This window comes from Martes martes (assembly GCF_963455335.1).
Source record: "Martes martes genome assembly, chromosome: 9".
Taxonomy (NCBI): domain Eukaryota; kingdom Metazoa; phylum Chordata; class Mammalia; order Carnivora; family Mustelidae; genus Martes; species Martes martes.
Window position 1 is genome coordinate 67,047,558 of NC_137896.1, and position 19,221 is coordinate 67,066,778.

A 19,221-nucleotide genomic window follows, 5' to 3' on the forward strand; every position below is an offset into this window, starting at 1 on the left:
TCCCGATCCCATCTTGTTTCATTTATTCTTTTCCTACCCCCCAAACCTCCCACGTTGCATGAACCTACAGTGTTGTTACTTACAGGTACAATATAGTGATTCAACGATTCAGTACATTAGCCAGCGCTCAGAGAGGAGGTGAAGTTTTTTTTAAAAATGTAGTAGGATGGGGAGAAAGGCTAGTTTTCCCTTGTTCTCGAGTTTCTTTCTGCTTTCACTCTCATGCTTCCGGATACATAACAAACTCAAAACCGCCAGAACGGCCCACCTGGCCGCCTTCCCTAACTATTCATCCACCCAGATTCCACGCGAGTGCAGCAGAAAGAAGCACCTGGACCTGAAATCTTTTCAGGATGGCTGTCTGCCAGGGTCGGCGCGCGACCTAGGCTTACGCATGCGCAGTAGACGAGAGTCGCCAGCGTGCGCGGGAAGCTGGGCCGCGTCCGCTTATGATTGGCTACCGCGGCGGACTCCCACCCACCGAAAAGCAGCGGTGGGTGGCGATTGGGCGTCTCAGCAAAGGCCGGACGCCGCACAGGAGGGAGGGAAGGGAGGCGGGAAACAGCTTAGAGGGTGCGGGGTCGCGCAGTTTCTTCTGGCAGGCAGCGGGGAGGTTCCGAAATGGCGGTGCAGCCGAAGGAGACGCTGCAGCTGGAGAGCGCGGCCGAGGTCGGCTTCGTGCGCTTCTTCCAGGCCATGCCGGAGAAGCCGACCACCACGGTGCGCCTCTTCGACCGGGGCGACTTCTACACGGCGCACCACGAGGACGCGCTGCTGGCCGCCCGAGAAGTGTTCAAGACCCAGGGGGTAGTCAAGTACATAGGGCCGGCAGGTGAGGGCGGGGACTGCGCGGGCTCCCCTCGGGCGGTGGGCCAGCGAGCGGGCTCTAGGGCAAGGAGTTACGGCGGCGGCGGGGACGTCGGTGCCTCCCAGGGATGGCGCTTCCTCTGGCCGCTGTCTGGCCAAGTGGGGCGCCATCCGCCCCTGCCCCGCCTCCGCCCTAAGTTCGTCCCTCTGCAGCGGCCCTAGACCTGAACTAACAAGAGACATGGAAGGAGCGTCCGCTCTGCCCGGCGTTTTAATACGTTGTTTGTTTTGTTTTTTAATTGCACAGCAGTCGCATGGGTGTCTGCCCGCGGCCCCGCCTTGGCCCTGTAGATCTCCCCGCAAACTCCGGTCCCGGAGTGAGATATAAAATAGAAGGGGGTTTGGAAGACCATTTCATGTCATCAGTGTGGTTTTGCCCACCCTCCACTTAACTCTGGTTCAGTGTCGGGATCTGGAACGGGTTGCTGTTGATAGGCAGCAGTGTCAAGTGGTCAGGACCTCGGACTTGGAGCCACATTTCTTGGATTCACGTCGCGGCGCCTCCACTTAACATCTGTGATTTTGGACTAGTCACGTTTGTCTTGGCTTCAGCTCGGCTATGCGTGCCCTCCGTAATTCGGCCCCATGTCTCTCGCATTCTCTCTCCCTGTAAGGCTGCAGACTTTTCACACTATGTGAGCTAGACGTTCTAGATGTTTTATGTTGATTGCTTTACTCCCCGGCACCGTTATGATGGAGCATTCTTTCCATCATAACGGAGTGAGGAGGGGGGTAGTGAGGAGTCGTGGGTTCTAGTCCTGCCTTTGCCACATGCAGATGGGACGTTAATGTTTCATTCATCAGGCAAAAATTTATTGAGTGTTGCTGTGTCAGAGAGGGTTACGGACACTGGGAAAGACAGTATCTCTGCCTTCACAGAGCTCACTCTAGTGGAGAGCAAGGCAGAAATAATCAGTTACTGAAGGTGAAGAACTGTGGAAGTGTGTGCTCCATAGCAAGTTGTTGAAGAGGCATAGAAGCAGGAATGGCAACGATTGGAGACCACAGAAGCAGCATTGGATGAGAATCTAAATTTCTCTTCGGTCTTGAAGGACTAGGCGTTCGCTGGGGAGAGAGGGTCTGAAAAAAGGCATATTGGTGTCGCTGGAGCAGAAAACCGGGAGGATGGTGGCCCAGGTGGGTGTGGTCAGAGGATGGAAGGCTTTTTTTTTCGTTGTGCTGAGTTGAGATTTTATGCTGTAGGCCCAGAGGTTGGATGACTTAAGTAAAGGTGGAGAGGTGTGTTGGATGTTTGGCTGTAAGATGGGGCATGGGTTAGAAGGGGCAAGAGGAGAGGTGTTAGGATCAATGAAGACCAGCCAGAGATAGTGAGGAATGGATGGCTTCATAGTTAACGATGGTCTAAGTCACTTTACAGTTTTAAAGTTGCTCAAGGCTAGTGAATGTAGCTCTCCTATTTTTGTATTATGCAGCTTAGAATAATTTAAGCATTTAAAATGATGTAAAAAGTTCTAAACATACTTGTATGGTTCTGTAAATTGAATCACTGATTTTTCTAAGCACCCGTTAATGATTCTAATGGTTTTATTTTTCTAATTTAGATTATGAAACGAATAATGGATGCTAAGCTTTACACCCATTTATTGGGAAGGAAGTTTAGTATGAATATCCAGAATCTTCTATAGTGGAGTATAGACTTAAAAAAATTTTTTTTTTCCTTTCATTGCTCTTGAAGGTTAAAATGTAGGCGTTTACTGGGTGCTTTCCTGAGAATAATCTAGATAGTGACTTCCTGTTCATATTGAGAATGGTATTAAAGGTGAACTTAACTTTTCAGAGATTAGCAAGTAAATGTGAGTTATTCTTAAGGATCTAGTTCTTAGGTTAAACATTTATGCCAAACACACATTTTAGGTAAAAGATTGTCCTACTATATGTTCGGGTGGGATAATAACAGTGAAATTTTTTAAATTAAATAATTAATTATAGATTTTATTTATTCATTTGAGAGAGAGAGCACAAGCAGGCAGAGAGGGAGGTGGAGAGGGAGAAGCAGACTCCCCTGCTGAGCTGGGAGCTGGACATGGGGCTGGATCCCAGGACCAGGAGATCATGACTTGTGCTGAAGGCAGACATTTAACCATCTGAGCCACCCGGGCGCCCTGGATAATAACAGAAAAAGATTGATCATTTGTTACTAGAAATTGGCTGAAATAAGTGAAAGAGGGAGGTTCTCAGAAATGTCCCGGTGATCCCCAAAGTGGGTGTCTTGCAGTTTTCACTGTGCAAGGTGCAGTGTAACTGAGCATCTTTTTAAATAATGTATGTTGGTGTGAGGCTGCCAATACTTGTTTCTTGGGAGGAATTCTCCTTCATTTCAATATAAGACCATTTAGGTAAAGGGTTAACAAAACCTTTTTCTGTGCTTCTCTATTCTACCTGGAAACCTTGATCAAATTAAGGTTAGATATGTTTCTGGGCAGCATTGCTTATTGAGAAATGACCCTAGATTGGTAAATTATGTCTGGACTGTAAGGCCTGATGAACTATAAATAACTTGATGAGGGTCGCGGGCACTTGCACTTGAGGCAAATCTCAGAGCCTCCAACCTTTTCCCACATTCTTTAGCAGTCAAACTTGTCTCTGACTGTAGAAGACAAGTTGTTAGAACTCTCTCAATTTCCTACCCTGAAAAGGATACTTTTTTTTTAAAGATTTTGTTTATTTATTGGACAGACAGAGATCACGAGTAGGCAGAGAGGCAGGCAGAGGGAGAGGAGGAAGCAGGCTCCCTGCTGAGCAGAGAGCCCAATGTGGGGCTGGATCCCAGGGTTCTGGGATTATGACCTGAGCCGAAGGCAGAGGCTTTAACCCACTGAGCCACCCAGGCACCCCAAAAGGATACTTTTTTTAATATAACAGGTTTGTTGAGATACTATTCACATACAGTATGATTCACACACTTACTTTTGATTGACACATGTAAACATTTCAGTGTTCTGTTTTAAAATTCAGTGGATTTTGGTATATTCACAAAGTTAAGCAACCAGCACGGCAATGCATCTTTTCTTTTCTTTTTTCTTTTTTTTTTTTTTTAGAGTAGGCTCCATGCCCATTGTGGAGCCCAACATGGGGCTTGAACTCAGCACCCTGAGATCAAGAGCTGAGCTAAGAGTTGGACGCTCAACTGACTGAGCCACCCAGTTCATCTTATTTATTTATATATTTGTTTTTAAAGTAATCTCTACACCCAACGTGGGCTTCACCTCAAGACCCTGAGTTCAAGAGTCAGATGGATGCTCTACCAACTGAACCAGCCAGGTGCCCCAACAGTAAATTTTTTAAACATTTTTGTCCCCAATAGAAACCCTGTACCCATTAGCAGTCACACACACCACTCCCCCCCAATTCTCCCAATGCTAGGCAACCACTAACCTCTCATCTCTCTAGATTTCACTTGCCCTGGACGTTGCATAAAAATGGAATCGTAATGGCACCTGTGTGGCTCAGTTTGTTAAGCATCTGCCTCAGGCTCAGGTCATGATCTCAGGGTCTTGGGACCAGGTCCTGCATCAGGCTCCCTGCTCAGCAGAAAGTGTGCTTTTCCCTCTGCCCCTTCTTTTGCTCATGCTTGCTTGCTGTATCTCTCTGTCTCTCAAATAAAGAAATAAAATCTTTGAAAAAATGGAATCATAAAATATGTGGTCTTTCATGACTGACTTCTTTCACTTAATATTTTCAAGATTCATATCTGCTATCAGTACTTCATTTCTTTTTATTGCCAAAAAAGACTCTATTGTATGGACATATCATATCTTGTTTTTACCCATTTGCCAGTTCACAGACATTTGGGTTATTTCTTGAACCTGTACTTTTTAATTTCATGTGTACCCATTCTTTCCTCCCTGTTGTGCCAGTGAAGAGATGAGCCCTTTGCTGTGGTCTGGATCCCAATCCCCTCTTTCAGAGTTGGCTTTCTGTTTCCTCTCCTCTGGTTCATTCTACTGGTAGGTAGACTTACTCATGTCTTTTAAGCTACTTTTAATCTTCAACATTTAATGATCACAGTATTATTTTTAAAAAGCCCTGTGAGATGGGTTAGTACCGAGCTCCAATTTATGGATGAGAAATCTGAGTCACTGAAAAAGAAAATTACTTGGGTTTTGCCTCTTTTTTTGGTCAGAATTCAGCTTAGAAAGCATCTCCTGTTGGGAGCCTTTCTTGATTTCCCTGTTAAGACTGCCTGGTTAGCTGCCCTACCCCTCTTAGGTATTCGCTGCTCTTGGGCCTTCTTACCCTAGACACAGCATTTATTCTACCTATTGCCTGTCTATCCCAATAGACTGAAAGCTCTTAGCAGGACCTGTATTTTAACCAGTGTCTGCCTCTGAACTCTAGCCCCTTGCATGATGCCCACATGTAGCAGACACATGGTAATTGTCATCTCATGAGGTTGGGGGGCTCCAAATTATTCTTGAAGAATCTTATATGAACCTGAGGCTATTCCTTCTGCTGTACCCTAGGTGGAGGCGGGGTACCTTTCTGTTCCTGTTCTCTTATTTCACACCATGTCAGTTTTACTTCCCAGCAGGTTAGATAAAGCATACAATGCCAGTCTCTTCACTAGGAACTTAGAGTAGCACTTTAGATGCTCATCAGTAAATGAGACTTAAAATGCACCCACCCAGTGTGTCATAAAAACTCCTTTGAGAGAAATAGTAACTTCACAGGATAACCTTGGCAGTTGGGTGGCTTGACTGTCTTATTAGCGATAGAGGTAGAGGAGTCCATGGGGGAGAGGAATCATCTCATTTGTCTCTTCACCCCACCCACTCTTAAGAAATCACCACTGTGGTGGGAACCTGGGTGGCTCAGTGGGTTAAAGCCTCTGCTTTCGGCTCAGGTCATGATCCCGGGGTCCTGGGATCAAGTCCCGCATCGGGCTCTCTGCTCGACAGGGAGCCTGCTTCCTCCTCTCTCTCTGCCTGCCTCTCTGCCTACTTGTGATCTCTGTCTGTCAAATAAATAAATAAAATCTTAAAAAAAAAAAAAAAAAGAAGTCACCACTGTGGTGACTGTGTTTCTGTTCAAAGCGTTGTCTGTAGAGGGACTCCTGGGTGGCTCAGTTGGTTGAGCGACTGCCTTCGGCTCAGGTCATGATCCTGGACTTTCAGGATCGAGTCCCATATAGGCTCCCTGTGCTGTGGGGAGTCTGCTGTTCCCGCTGACCTCTCTCCTTTCATATTCTTTCTCTCTCGCTCTCAAATAAATAAATAAATAAATAAAATCTTTTTTTTTAAAAGTGTCGGTAGAAAGTTTTAACCAGTTTGCTCTGGATCCAGGTAGATAACATTGATGTGCAAAGTAGTTGGGTGTAATAGGGAGGGGTGGGGCTTGTGGCTCTGAGAGTGCTTGTTCATCCTGTAATGGCATTCAATATCAAGTACTTTAAAAACACTGTGCTGGGCAGACAGTTCGGCTGGCATATCCTGGTTTGATTTAAGAGCTGTTTCAGAATTTTGTCAGACTAATCTTGTTTTTTTCCCCCTCTCAGAATTGTTTTTGTTGAGTTGGATTTTACATTTGCCTTTTAATTTAAAGGATGATACGAAAAACTGTTTTTGAAACTCACCTTTGTATTTACTGGAAGTTGCTGGTAAAATTCACAGTGGTGTTTGTCAGAACCTTTGGGAGAAATTCTCTGATTTTGTATTAACTCTAGTTCGCTGCTTTTTTTTTTTTTTTTTTTTTAAGATTTATTTATTTTAGAAAGAGAGCGAGTCTGCACTAGTAGGAGGAGGGGCAGAGGGAGAGAATCTCTAGTGGACTCCATGCAGAACCAAATGTGGGGCTTGATCTCAAGACCATGAGATCATGACCTCAGCGGAAACCAAGAGTTGGACGCTTAACTGACTGAGCCATCCAGGTGCCCTTGCTGCTTTTCTTGAAGGTTTTTTTTTTCCCCTTGTTTTTATTTTTATGATGTCTCATCTTTTGAATAATGTTATTCACAGGGAATTTAACTAGATGGGTTGGTAGGCTGACCAATCATTCTCATTTGCTTGGGACTGAGGGGGCTTCTGGAACACCAAACTTTCAGTATTAAAACTGGGAGAGTCTCAGGCAAAATGGGAAGAGTTTTAGGCAAAACCAGGAAATACTTTAGATAGGGCTGACCATTCCAATCAGGTTCTGATCCTGAGTGAGTGTTAGTTGGGAGATACAAGCCTGTTGCAGGCTGGAGGCCTTCAGTCTTGCACATGCCTCTGAGAACGTGAGTACAGACCTTGTTGAGTGGGATTCTAGAGTAAACATAATTCTCATGCAACTTGCTGTCTAAATGCAACCTAAAGAAACAGCATTCTATTCAAGTCTGTAAGAAAATGTGACTGTTAAACTTACTGAGTTGAAATTGGTGTCCTAAATAGTGTTTTACTCCAAGTTTGAACTGATTGACTGTATTTTAAAGATAGGGAGATTTCAGGAAAAAAATTCATATTTTGAGCTGCTTTTGAAAATTCCGCACAGTTGAAAACTCTGGGTATAAATATATCCCCACGGTTCAGCAGTGTGTTTGGAGCTGAGTGGTTGCTCTCTCTGACATAGTCCTTTACCCCAGTGTGCTTTTCCTTCTTTTGTCACTGTTCCCACCACTCCATATGATCTCTTTTGAAGCCACCTGCCATGTCAGGTCTGTTGCTCTTCCTTTGCTCGTTTGATACCTGACTGGTTGCTGTAGATAATTGTTTGCCAGTCCTGGGTGAGGTACAGAATGTTCTAGGGAAGAACCTTAAGAGAGGCAAGATTTGAGCCCTTTTTCAGGGTGTCACACAGTGGGAATTCTTGCTAGTACTTGTAACTAATGAAAGGGATATTGGAAGTATCACCTGTGCTTAGCTGTACAAAACAGTTGCCTTATGTCATTTAATTAATCTTTGTGCTTGTTTGTATTTGATATTTGTACTTGGCATGCTCTATTTTTTTTTTTAAGATTTTATTCATTTTTTTGACAGACAGAGATCACAAGCAGGCAGAGAGAGAGGAAGGGAAGCAGGCTCCAGGGAGCCTGATGCGGGGCTGGATCCTAGGGCCCTGGGATCATGACCTGAGCGGAAGACTCAGATCCCACCCAGATGCCCCAACAAGTATTACCATTAAGTGAATAATTGGTATTACCTCTACTGAATGAAACCCAGTGTTGTAAGAACCCACATGCTTCCAAACATTGGCAGATGTCTACTAGAGAAGCAAGATTGTTCCCAGTTGAAAACTATTGATCTAAAATAAAGACCAAAAAGTTTGAAAACTCTGTGTTGATTGGAGAGGGGAAATAGATGCACTCATACTTTATGGATGGTGGTGCTAATTAGCACAGCCAACCAAGGAGAGTATTCTGGCAGTATTTATCAAAATCACTCATATTCTTTGATAAAATCCAGTTGGGGGCTTTGTCTTACAGGTGTGCTCACCTGTTTGGAGAGTGAAGCATGTACAAGATTGTGCAGCGTTGTAATAGTAGAGACTGGAAACAACCTATATGGCTATCAGTAAGAGACTAATTAAATTATAGAACATCCTCAGGGTCATTGGAATGTTTGCAGCTGTAAACAGAAAGAAGCTGATTGTAATGATGGAACAACCTCCAAAATATATTCAAATGTTAAAAAAAAAAAAAAGCCAAGATAGAGAACAGTGTTCATAGTATGTCCTTATTGATGTAAGAGAGGAACAAAGTAATGCTTGTATGTGTATAGCTTGTGTTTGGGAATATATTTTATAAACTGCTAGCACTTGGCTGGTGAATTGGATATGTAGGGGATCATTGGTGAAAGGGAAGTCTTTTTGCAGCACTTCTTTGAATCTTTGACTTTTAGCCTGCGTTACCTAGAACATTTTGCAGTGAATAATGACATACATTTTATGGGCCTTTCGGGAAAAGTTTAATTACATACAAATACCGTATAGCTATAAGATTTTTATTCAAAATTCTGAGAAACTAATTATAAGAAAGGACAAGTAAGTTTAGCTGGATATGCATTTACTCTTTTTTATCTTTGATATGAGGCTCAATCTCAGGACCCTGGGATCATGACCCAAGGTGAAGGCAGACACTTAACCAACTGAGCCACCCAAGCGCCCCTGTCTTTGTATTATTTTCTTCCTCTCCCTCCTCTTCCTTCTTCTTTTTAAATATTTTATTTATTTATTTATATGAGAGAAACAGCAAGAGAGAACATGAGTGGGGAGGAAAGGGAGAAGTATGTTCCCTGCTGAGCAGGGAGCCCTGCAATCCCAGGATCCCAGAACAGGACCTGAGTTGAAGGCAGACACTTAACTGACTGAGCCACCCAGGTGCTCCTATCTTTGTATCTTTTTAATTTTTTATTTTGATGCATAGGTTCCACAGAAAAAGGTGGGGTGCTATACCTATTCATCTTTTTATACCCCTTCAACTGGGATGAGTAATAAGTACTTGATAAACAGTTTATTGAAGGAATGAATTACTGAGAGAAGAATGTAGCTTGGCGGGGTGGGGAGGGGGAAACCCTCGTGTTAGGTACCTGAACACTTAACCACTTTAAATCCTCAAATGTGTAATATGTATTTTTAATATTTTTCTTTAGGAACAAAGACCTTGGAGAGTGTTGTGCTTAGTAAAATGAATTTTGAGTCTTTTGTAAAAGATCTTCTTCTAGTTCGACAGTACAGAGTCGAAGTTTATAAGAATAGAGCTGGAAATAAGGCCTCAAAGGAGAATGATTGGTATTTGGCATTTAAGGTAATTATTTTCCTCTTTAATTTGGTTATTATTTTTAAGAGTAGAAAAAATAAAGATGTGAGGGACTTCGCTTGTGTGTTTTAATATTTTAATCAGGTTGTGATAAAATGCTTTGAGAAATATTCTTTAGCATGTGGTTTTTAAAATCATGGTTTTTTGGGGGGTTTTCTGTTTTTTGTTTTAAGATTTTATTTATTTATTTGACAGGCAGAGATTACAAGTAGGCAGAGAGGCAGGCAGAGAGAGAGAGGAGGAAGCAGGCTCTCTGCTGAGCAGAGAGCCCGATGCGGGGCTCGATCCCTGGACTCTGGGATCATGACCCGAGCCGAAGGCAGAGGCTTTAACCCACTGAGCCACCCAGGCGCCCCTAAAATCATGGTTTAATAGCAATTTAGAAATTCAGTAATCCCTCATTAGGAGTATGAATACTTGAAGCTTTGTCAATATCCCTGAAACCTAAATAAGAAAATAGATTTTATGTAAAATTGAATACCAGCATTAAACAAAGATTTGATTTTATTGTTTTTAAAGTAGTATCACATAGATTAACTGTATCCCAAATACCTCATTTATACACTTTTTAAAGATTTTTATAATTATTATTATTATTTTTTAAGATTCGATTTATTTGAGAGAGAGACACAGTGTGAGTAGGAGGGGCAGAGGGAGAGATAGTCTCAAGTAGATTCCACACTGAGCATGGAGCCTAATGCAGGGCTCCATCCTAGGACCCTGAGGTCATGATCTGAGCTGAAACCAGGTAGGATACTTAACAGACTGAGCCACGCAAGCACCCTATTTTAATTTTTTTTTTTTTTTGATGATTTATTTGAGAAAATGCTCAAGAGCAAATTAGGGAAGAGGCAGAGAGAAAGAATCTCAAGCAGACAACCTGCTGAACATGGAGCCCCAGGCTACCTTGGGATCTTGATGTGAGTGGAGTCGAGTCCCAAGCTTAACAGGATCAGCCACCCACGTGTGTGCCCTCCCCCTTTTTTTTTTTCAAATTTTCCCTTTTTTAAAACTTTATTTATTTATTTATTTATTTATTTAAAGTAATTCCTACTCCCAGTGTAGGGTTTGAATTTACAATACCGAGACTGAGTCACGTGCCAGCCAGGAGCCCCTCATTTGTACACGTTTGTAATGTCTTTGTATCTTTCTATATGATTTTCTCTTCCATTAAATGTATAATTTTTTATAAATCAGGAACTTTGTTTAATGGTAATCCTATTCCTTGGTGTCGCTAGAAAGGCTTATTGACGTCCGTATTTTATGCGTTCATGGAGATAGTAGTATTGTTTTGTTTTCTATAATGACTACCTTCATTGTTAGTCTCTAATGTCCTGTTTTTGGTTGTTCAACTGCTGTGCCTGCGGGGAGTAGGTTCTAAATAAATACTGGAATAAATTAATGGTAGAATGTTGTTGGGGAGCAAGATTTATTCTTGAAAGGGAATAAATATGTGATAAGGGTGACTGTGCTCTGGGCTTATAGTCAGCATATTTTCTTTATTTTCTCCTCTTGTCTCTCTGGGTGTCCTTGGCAAATTTCCCAACCTTCTCCTGTATCTGTTTCTCCATAAACAGTAAAATTAGAAGGTTTTTTTGGATGCTTTCCAACTTGAAAGTCCTGTGATTTTTTTTTTCCTTGTGAGGTTTAATAGAATCCTTTAACATTTGATCTTGGTACTACCCCAAATGTAATTTTGTTCAATTCTTGTTTCATAGTGTGTCCTCCTCCCCCTGCCAGCCTTTGTAAATGTAGACATTTACTGAAGATAATATCTGGGAGAATATAGCATTCTACATTATAGAGTTCCCTGGGGATTTTCATTGGTGTTTTCCTGAGAACAGTGGGGCTTTTACTTAGAGTTTTAGCCTAGGTCTTGAAAGATTTTAATAGAAAATTGAGGGTACCACAGAGTGATGTTTTCTATTTCATTCTTCATAGAGCTCAATTAGTTAACAGCAAAATGTGGAATCCTAAGTGTACAAGAGATTACCATGATTATCAGTCCATCACACCTTACTATGCTATACCATATCCAAATCCTTAAAGATGAATTCTTAATGCCTACCTTTTAGGTCAGGGGGATGTTTTTTCAAATATATATCTTTATCAGATTAAAAAGGTGGTATCTTCATCCTGACATTTTAAGTTCAGATCTAAAACTGCATAAACTGATTTATCTTTACATTTTTTAGCTTATTGAGTCTATAATAAAGTATTAGTGATATTTAAAATAGTTGATTTCTATGATTGATTTCTTTTGCATGTTCTCAGTGGTATGTTCAGAGCAGGAAAAGACCTTGGATACCATCTAGTTCACAGATTACCAGTCTTTATCATTTTCAAGGACCTTCAAGAACACAATTTTATTAGCTACTGGTTCTCTTCAGAGACTTTTTTAAAGGTGTGCTTCATAATCTGTACAAATCCAAAGTATATATGTAAAAATACGATGTTTACATTTTGTAATTGAATTAGTGCTTTTAAAATTTGAATGCAAGATGCTTTTTCCATTTCATTTTTTTTTTAAGATTTTTTAATTTATTTCACACAGAGAGAGAGATCACAAGTAGGCAGAGAGGCAGGCAGAGGAAGAGGAGGAAGCAGGCTCCCTGCTAAGCAGAGAGCCCCATGCGGGGCTCCATCCCAGGACCCTGAGATCATGACCTGAGCCGAAGGCAGAGGCTTTAACCTACTGTGCCACCCACACGCCCCGCCATTTCATTTTTTTAAAAATTTTTAAAGAGTACCTGGCTGGCTCTGTTGGTACAGCATGTGACTCTTGATCCTCAGGATCATGAGTTCAAGCCCCATATGGCCATGGAGCCTACCTTTAAAAAAAATACTAATAAATAAAATATATGTATATTTTTTCAAATATTCTAAGTTGGGGCGCCTGGGTGGCTCAGTGGGTTAAAGCCTTGGCCTTCGGCTCAGGTCATGATCCCAGGGTCCTGGTATCAAGTCCCACATCGGGCCCTCTGTCTGCTCAGCAGGGAGCCTGTTTCCCCCCTCTCTCTGCCTGCCTCTCTGCCTACTTGTGATCTCTGTCTGTTGAATAAATAAATAAAATCTTCAAAAAAAAAAATAAAGATTTAAGTCATCTCTGTACCCAACATGGGACTCAAACTCATGACCCTGAGATCAAGAGTCCCATGCTCTTCTTTTTTTTTTTTTTTTTTAAGATTTTATTTTATTTTATTTATTTATTTGTCAGAGAGAGAGAGAGAGAGCGAGCGAGCAAGCACAGGCAGACAGAGTGGCAGAGGGAGAAGCAGGCTCCCTGCGGAGCAAGGAGCCCGATGCGGGACTCGATCCCAGGATGCTGGGATCATGACCTGAGCCGAAGGCAGCCACTTAACCAACTGAGCCACCCAGGCGTCCCATGAGTCCCATGCTCTTCTGACTGAGCCAGCCAAGTGCCCCCCTCCATTTGATTTTTGATCCAGACTTTAATCAACAATCCATAGTTATAAGATACTTAGATTCATATTGTAAAAAAATAAATTTTATCATCATAGTGATAAAAACCTTCAGGAACTTTGGACACCTAAATGATTGTGTAATCCAGGTGCTGGGATTTCAAATTGCAAATCTGTTCTTTTTTTAAATTTTATTTATTTATTTGACAGAAATCACAGGTAGGCAGAAAGGCAGGCAGAGAGAGAGGAAGGGAAGCAGGCTCCCTGCTGAGCAGAGAGCCTGATGTAGGGCTTAATCCCAGGACCCTGGGATCATGACCTGAGCCGAAGGCAGAGGTTTTAACCCACTGAGCCCCCCAGGTGCCCTGAAAATCTGTTCTGATAAATTTATTTTTAGATATGATCAAATGTCCTGAAAATAATTGGAAAAAATAGGGAGGATACTTTATAGAAAATGAGATAATAATAATTATAATATATTGTTATAAACGGTTTTTTTAAGAGAACATTTTGTTAATGAAATTGGTCAAGGTTGGGTAATGCTTGTTTGCTAGTAAAATTTTAAGTACATTCAACAGATCTGAAAATTTTTCTTTATTTTTGTTCAGGCTTCTCCAGGCAATCTTTCGCAGTTTGAAGACATTCTCTTTGGTAACAATGATATGTCAGCTTCCATTGGTGTTGTGGGTATTAAAATGTCTATAGTTGATGGCCAAAGACAGGTCGGAGTTGGGTATGTTGACTCCATACAGAGGAAGCTAGGACTTTGTGAGTTCCCTGATAATGATCAGTTCTCCAATTTGGAGGCTCTCCTGATTCAGATTGGACCAAAGGAATGTGTTCTACCAGGAGGAGAGACTGCTGGAGACATGGGAAAACTGAGGCAGGTAAGGGAATCAAGTTAGTGAAGGAGGAGAATCTAAGCCTAGGAAAGACTCATTAACATAACAGACACCTTTATTTAAAGAAAAAAATAATTCAGAACTCAACTTTTTGTATCTAAATACAGTAAGGTATTTTCAGGATAATCTTGATATTTATCTTTTACAGAAACTTTGTATCTTTGAGGACACTACAACAGGCTGTTTCTTGTTGAAGGCTTGTTCTACTTCAGATCATTTTCCCCAGCCTCCTTTCCTTCCTAAAAGAGTGACAGAATGTCATCTTAAAGGGATCACAACTGATGAAAAGGAATGCTTTCACAGTTGTGGGGTGGGGAAGGTGATTTAGGTCCATTAAAAAAAAAAAACAGTTTATTACTGTATGTAGCATGGATTTATCAAATAAGTAAGATGTAAAGCTTCAGGGTTATTTTTTGATAGTTCAGGTGGAACTTTTAGTCTTCTTTTACTGAGTCTTTTTAAAAAATTCTGATTGTATTGTTTGGGTAAGTGTATGCTTTATTTAGGTATTTAAAGGATGTTGTGTCTCCTAAGAGTTCTTTTCTTTTTGTGGGCCTCAAATGCCATAGGAACTGCTTGGGAAAGAGTAAATCTATGATGGGCATTGTTAGCATAGGTTAGTATTTAAGCAACTTTCCACAAGTATTTATTTTGTTAAGAGTTTTTACTATTGGGACTATTTTTTGAAAGCTTTATGTGAAAATAATTTTAAATTGTCATGGAAACTTAGTTTATAGATTTTATTTTTTTAAGTATTTTATTTATTTATTTGACAGAGATCACAAGTAGGCAGAGAGAGAGGAGGAAGCAGGCTCCCCGCGGAGCAGAGAGCCCGATGCGGGGCTGGATCCCAGGACCCCGGGATCATGACCAGAGCCGAAGGCAGAGGCTTTAACCCACTGAGCCACCCAGGCGCCCCAGTTTATAGATTTTAAAAATACATGTTTATATATTACTAGTATCTTGCAAATTATATAAAAATTTAATGTGGGCTAATAATTGGTTAAGCTGTTGTTACTGTACTTGTGGTATATAGTTTTTTCTCATCTTTAAAAAAATCCTTTTCTTGGGGTGCCTGGGTGGCTCAGTGGGTTAAAGTTTCTGCCTTTGGCTCAGATCATGATCCCAGGGTCCTGGGATCGAGCTCTGCATTGGGCTCTCTGCTCAGCAGGGAGCCTGCTTCCTCCTCTCTCTCTGCCTGCCTCTCTGCCTACTTGTGATCTCTGTCTGTCAAATAAATAAATAAAATCTTTTTTAAAAAATCCTTTTCTTGAAGTAATTTAAATTATTTCTTGTAAAATAGGTTATTCAGAGAGGAGGAATTCTGATCACAGAAAGAAAAAGAGCTGACTTTTTGACAAAAGATATCTATCAGGACCTCAACCGGTTATTGAAAGGCAAAAAGGGAGAGCAGGTGAATAGTGCTGTCTTGCCAGAAATGGAGAATCAGGTATGTGGATTAAAATACAAATTTACTCTTACATACAAATTGTGTAAATTATAATCATGACTTTTAGAAGGCTGCTTGTTTCATCTCTCTCAAAGTCTAAACTATGGATCATTGATACTAAGTTTATTTTTACTGTGAGGAAGCTTGTGAAAAACTTAAGGAAATGACTAGAAAAATTAAAACAATCTTAAATATAATCACATTATATTTATACACATATGTCTTTGGGGACAAGAAAGAGTTTTATTGATTTCACAGGAAAGAGCCTGAGCCCTGTCTCTTACATGGACGAGATAGTATAGTGGTTGTAGGGGGTAAAAAAGATCTATCACAGCATTATAATGTACAAGTTCTGGGTTCTTTAATTAATTACTTCACCTTTTTGAGAGGCAGTTTCATTGTTTGTTAAATAGATAATCTTAAAGGATTGTTGCAAAGATCAGGAAGTAATAAGGGTGAAAGTAAATATAGTATGTAGTGCATAGTAAATATTACATTTAAACAGGCTAAAAGAATGGCACTAGTTATGTATGTTTAGTGGTAGAAATAAATATGGAAATAATGTAATTTCTTACAGGATTTTCAGTGGTTGAAGTGTTTCTTTGTTCAAATCTTTGGGGTGGGTATGGTTTGAGATGTATTCTTATGTATTTAAAAATATTTTGGAAGCTCTTACATGATATTTGGTGGATCCCTGATAAGTAAAATGAAAAATTCTATTGTATGCTTAAAAAAGAACAAGCTTGGGGGAACCTGAGTGGCTCAGTGGGTTAAAGCCTCTGCTTTTGGCTCGGGTCATGATCCCAGAGTCCTGGGATCGAGTCCCACATCGGGTTCTCTGCTCAGCGGGGAGCCTGCTTCCTCCTCTCTTTCTGCCTGCCTCTCTGCCTACTTGTGATGTCTGTCTGTCAAATAAATAAATAAAATCTTTAAAAAAAAAAAAAAAAGAACAAGCTTGGGACCTGGGTGGCTCAGTGGGTTAAGCCTCTGCCTTCAGCTCAGGTCATGATCTCAGGGTCCTGGGATCGAGCCCCGTATCAGGCTCTCTGCTCAGCAGGGAGCCTGCTTCCCCCTCTCTCTCTGTGTGCCTCTCTGCCTACTTGTGATCTTTCTCTCTGTCAAATAAATAAAATCTTTAAAAAAAAAAAAAAAGAACAAGCTTTATGACTTAGAATTCTGAAAGTAGACTTCGAACTAGAATGAACTTGGACTGTTAATGATATGGGATTTTGTGGTGATTTACTGTTGTGTAATAATTTGATTCTTATAAACTCGGTAATTATTTGAATGTGTGTGTGACACAATCAAAAGTCAGTATGTATGAGTAGTAATACTGGTATTAGAAACTTCTTGAAAATATGAAGAAGCTCTTAGGGTTATTAAAAAGTGTTTTTATCTGTGTGGTGACATTGCAGGAAATTCTGACAGTCTGATGCATTTGCTAGAGTTTGGTAAGGACACATAGATGACTGTTTTCGATTAGGGAAAATAAATTATAATTCACAATCTAATACCAAGTATATTTTACTTCATTTTTTTTATTATTTTTTTAAAAGATTTTATTTATTTATTTGACAGAGATCACAAGTAGGCAGAGAGGCAGGCAGAGAGAGAGATGCGGTGGGAAGCAGGCTCCCCGCTGAGCAGAGAGCCCAATGTGGGACTCGATCCCAGGACCCTGAGATCAGGACTTGAGCCAAAGGCAGAGGCCCAACCCACTGAGCCACCCAGGCGCCCCTATTTCATTATTTTTTAAGATTTTATTTATTTGGCAGAGAGAGAGAACAAATGGGGGAGGGGCAGAGGGCAAGGGAGAAAGAGACCCCCCACTGAGCTGAGAGCCCAATGAGATGCAGCGTGCTGTGTGATGTGATGTGGGGTGCAATGCGGGGCTCCATCCCAGGACCCTGAGATCATAACCTGAGCTGATGGCCCATGCTTAACTGACTGAACCACCTAGGTGCCCTTAAGTATACTTTAATATGTAGGATTTGTCTTTGGGCTATCAGTTTAATGTCCTGAAACTTCTTATGTTTATTTAAACTTACGTGTTTACTTTCAAGAGATTTCATTTATTTAGAGAAGGGGTGCTCTGATGGGGGGAGGGGCAGATAGAAAGGCAGAATCTCAAGCAGACTCAAAGCCAAGTGTAGAACCCCATGTAGTACCTCACTGAGCCCAATCTCAGGACCCTGAGATCATGATCTGAGCCAAAATTAAGAGTCAGACACTTAAATTGACTGAACCACCCAGGTACCCTGAAACTTCCTATTAAATACACGTGTAGGAAAATGCATATATCGTAAGTGTATAACTGAATTATCATAAATTGCAAATATCCAAATAATCAGTATCCATGAGACAAGATAGTACCAGTACCTCAAGGACCTTTTTTATGCTTCCTTCAAGTCATTACCCCACCAAGGGTAACCCTGGTTCTTAACTCTGACAGCATAGATTTGTTTGGCCTGTTTTTATTAGTCTATATTAATAGAATCATGTAGTTTGTAGCCTTTTGTGCCAGTTTTCTTTTGTTTAGTATTATGTTTGTGAGATTTATCCATACTGTCATGTGTCACTGGATTGTTGGTGCTTATGTTTTTTTGTGCAGTATACCATAGGGGTGAACATACCAAACTTGGTAAACATTTGAGTCATTTCTACTTTTGGTTATTGTAAATAGTGCTACTTTTAAAGTAAATTTTCACTTTATAAAAGTCATTTTCTAATCTTAAGCAAGATTTATTTAAACTCTTCTCATTTTCTTGATTTAGATTGGGAAGGAACACCAAGGAAACTGATCATGTTTAGAATTTATTTCCATTTTGCCTTCTTTTTTTTAAATCTCTAGGATTCTAGTGATAGAATCTTTTATTTTAAATTCTTAATCTTAGGTTGCAGCTTCATCATTGTCTGCAGTAATCAAATTTTTAGATCTCCTATCAGATGATTCGAACTTCGGACAGTTTGAACTGACTACGTTTGACTTCAGCCAGTACATGAAGTTGGATATTGCAGCAGTCAGAGCTCTTAACCTTTTCCAGGTAAAACAAACAAACAAACAAAACACATGGATTAAAAATATTGAATGGTAGGGGCTCCTGGGTGGCTCAGTGGGTTAAGCCTCTGCCTTTGCTTCCGGTCGTGATCTCAGGGTCCTGGGATCGAGCCCCGCATCGGGCTCTCTGCTCAGCGGCGAGCCTGCTTCTCCCTCTCTCTCTCTGCCTGCCTCTCTGCCTACTTGTGATCTCTGTCTGTCAGGTAATTAAACAAAATCTTAAAAAAAATTTTTTTTTGATGGTTATAAGGTGTTTCCTTTGTTATATACTGAAGAATACTGTTATGGAGCTTAAATATTTTAAAATATTCTGTTTAGAATAGATAAGCAGTTTTTAAAATTTTGCTAGTTGCCACCTGTATAAATAGTATTTGTCCTGGGTTTATGACTAGTTTTATTAACAGCAGTTTTTAAAAAATTATAGTTTAAGAAGTTTTATGTCTAGAACTGTAGTAGTATAAAGTGACTTTGGTTTATGGAAAATACACTACAGAAAATACAGATTAGTAGGTTGAAAATTTGATTTTAGGAAGAGGGTTTTTTGTTCTTAAGAAAAAATGTTTATTTCTTTATACACACTTAGCTTTAATAGCCACCAAAAAGACTGTTTCATTTCCTCTAATGGACCCTGTGTGCCAGTTATGTTGGCTGTCAACATATGGCCGTGGCAACACATGTGAATATGTATCATGGATTTATACACACATAAATACATTATAAAGCACTGTGAGACATAGGCTAGGCTTCTACCCAGCTGGGGGCCTCTCACG

General features: G+C 40.7%; 1 protein-coding gene across 1 annotated transcript in view; it reads left to right on the plus strand.

Moving 5' to 3' along the window:
- Positions 1-529: 529 nt before the first annotated feature.
- Positions 530-19,221, plus strand: part of MSH2 (mutS homolog 2) — a 76,871-nt gene continuing 58,179 nt past the window's right edge. The window contains exons 1-5 of the mRNA XM_080813519.1: positions 530-832; positions 9,453-9,607; positions 13,650-13,928; positions 15,247-15,393; positions 18,288-18,437. Coding sequence (XP_080669645.1) covers positions 622-832; positions 9,453-9,607; positions 13,650-13,928; positions 15,247-15,393; positions 18,288-18,437 — 942 coding nt within the window. The 5' untranslated portion in view covers positions 530-621. The remainder of the gene's footprint in view (positions 833-9,452; positions 9,608-13,649; positions 13,929-15,246; positions 15,394-18,287; positions 18,438-19,221) is intronic.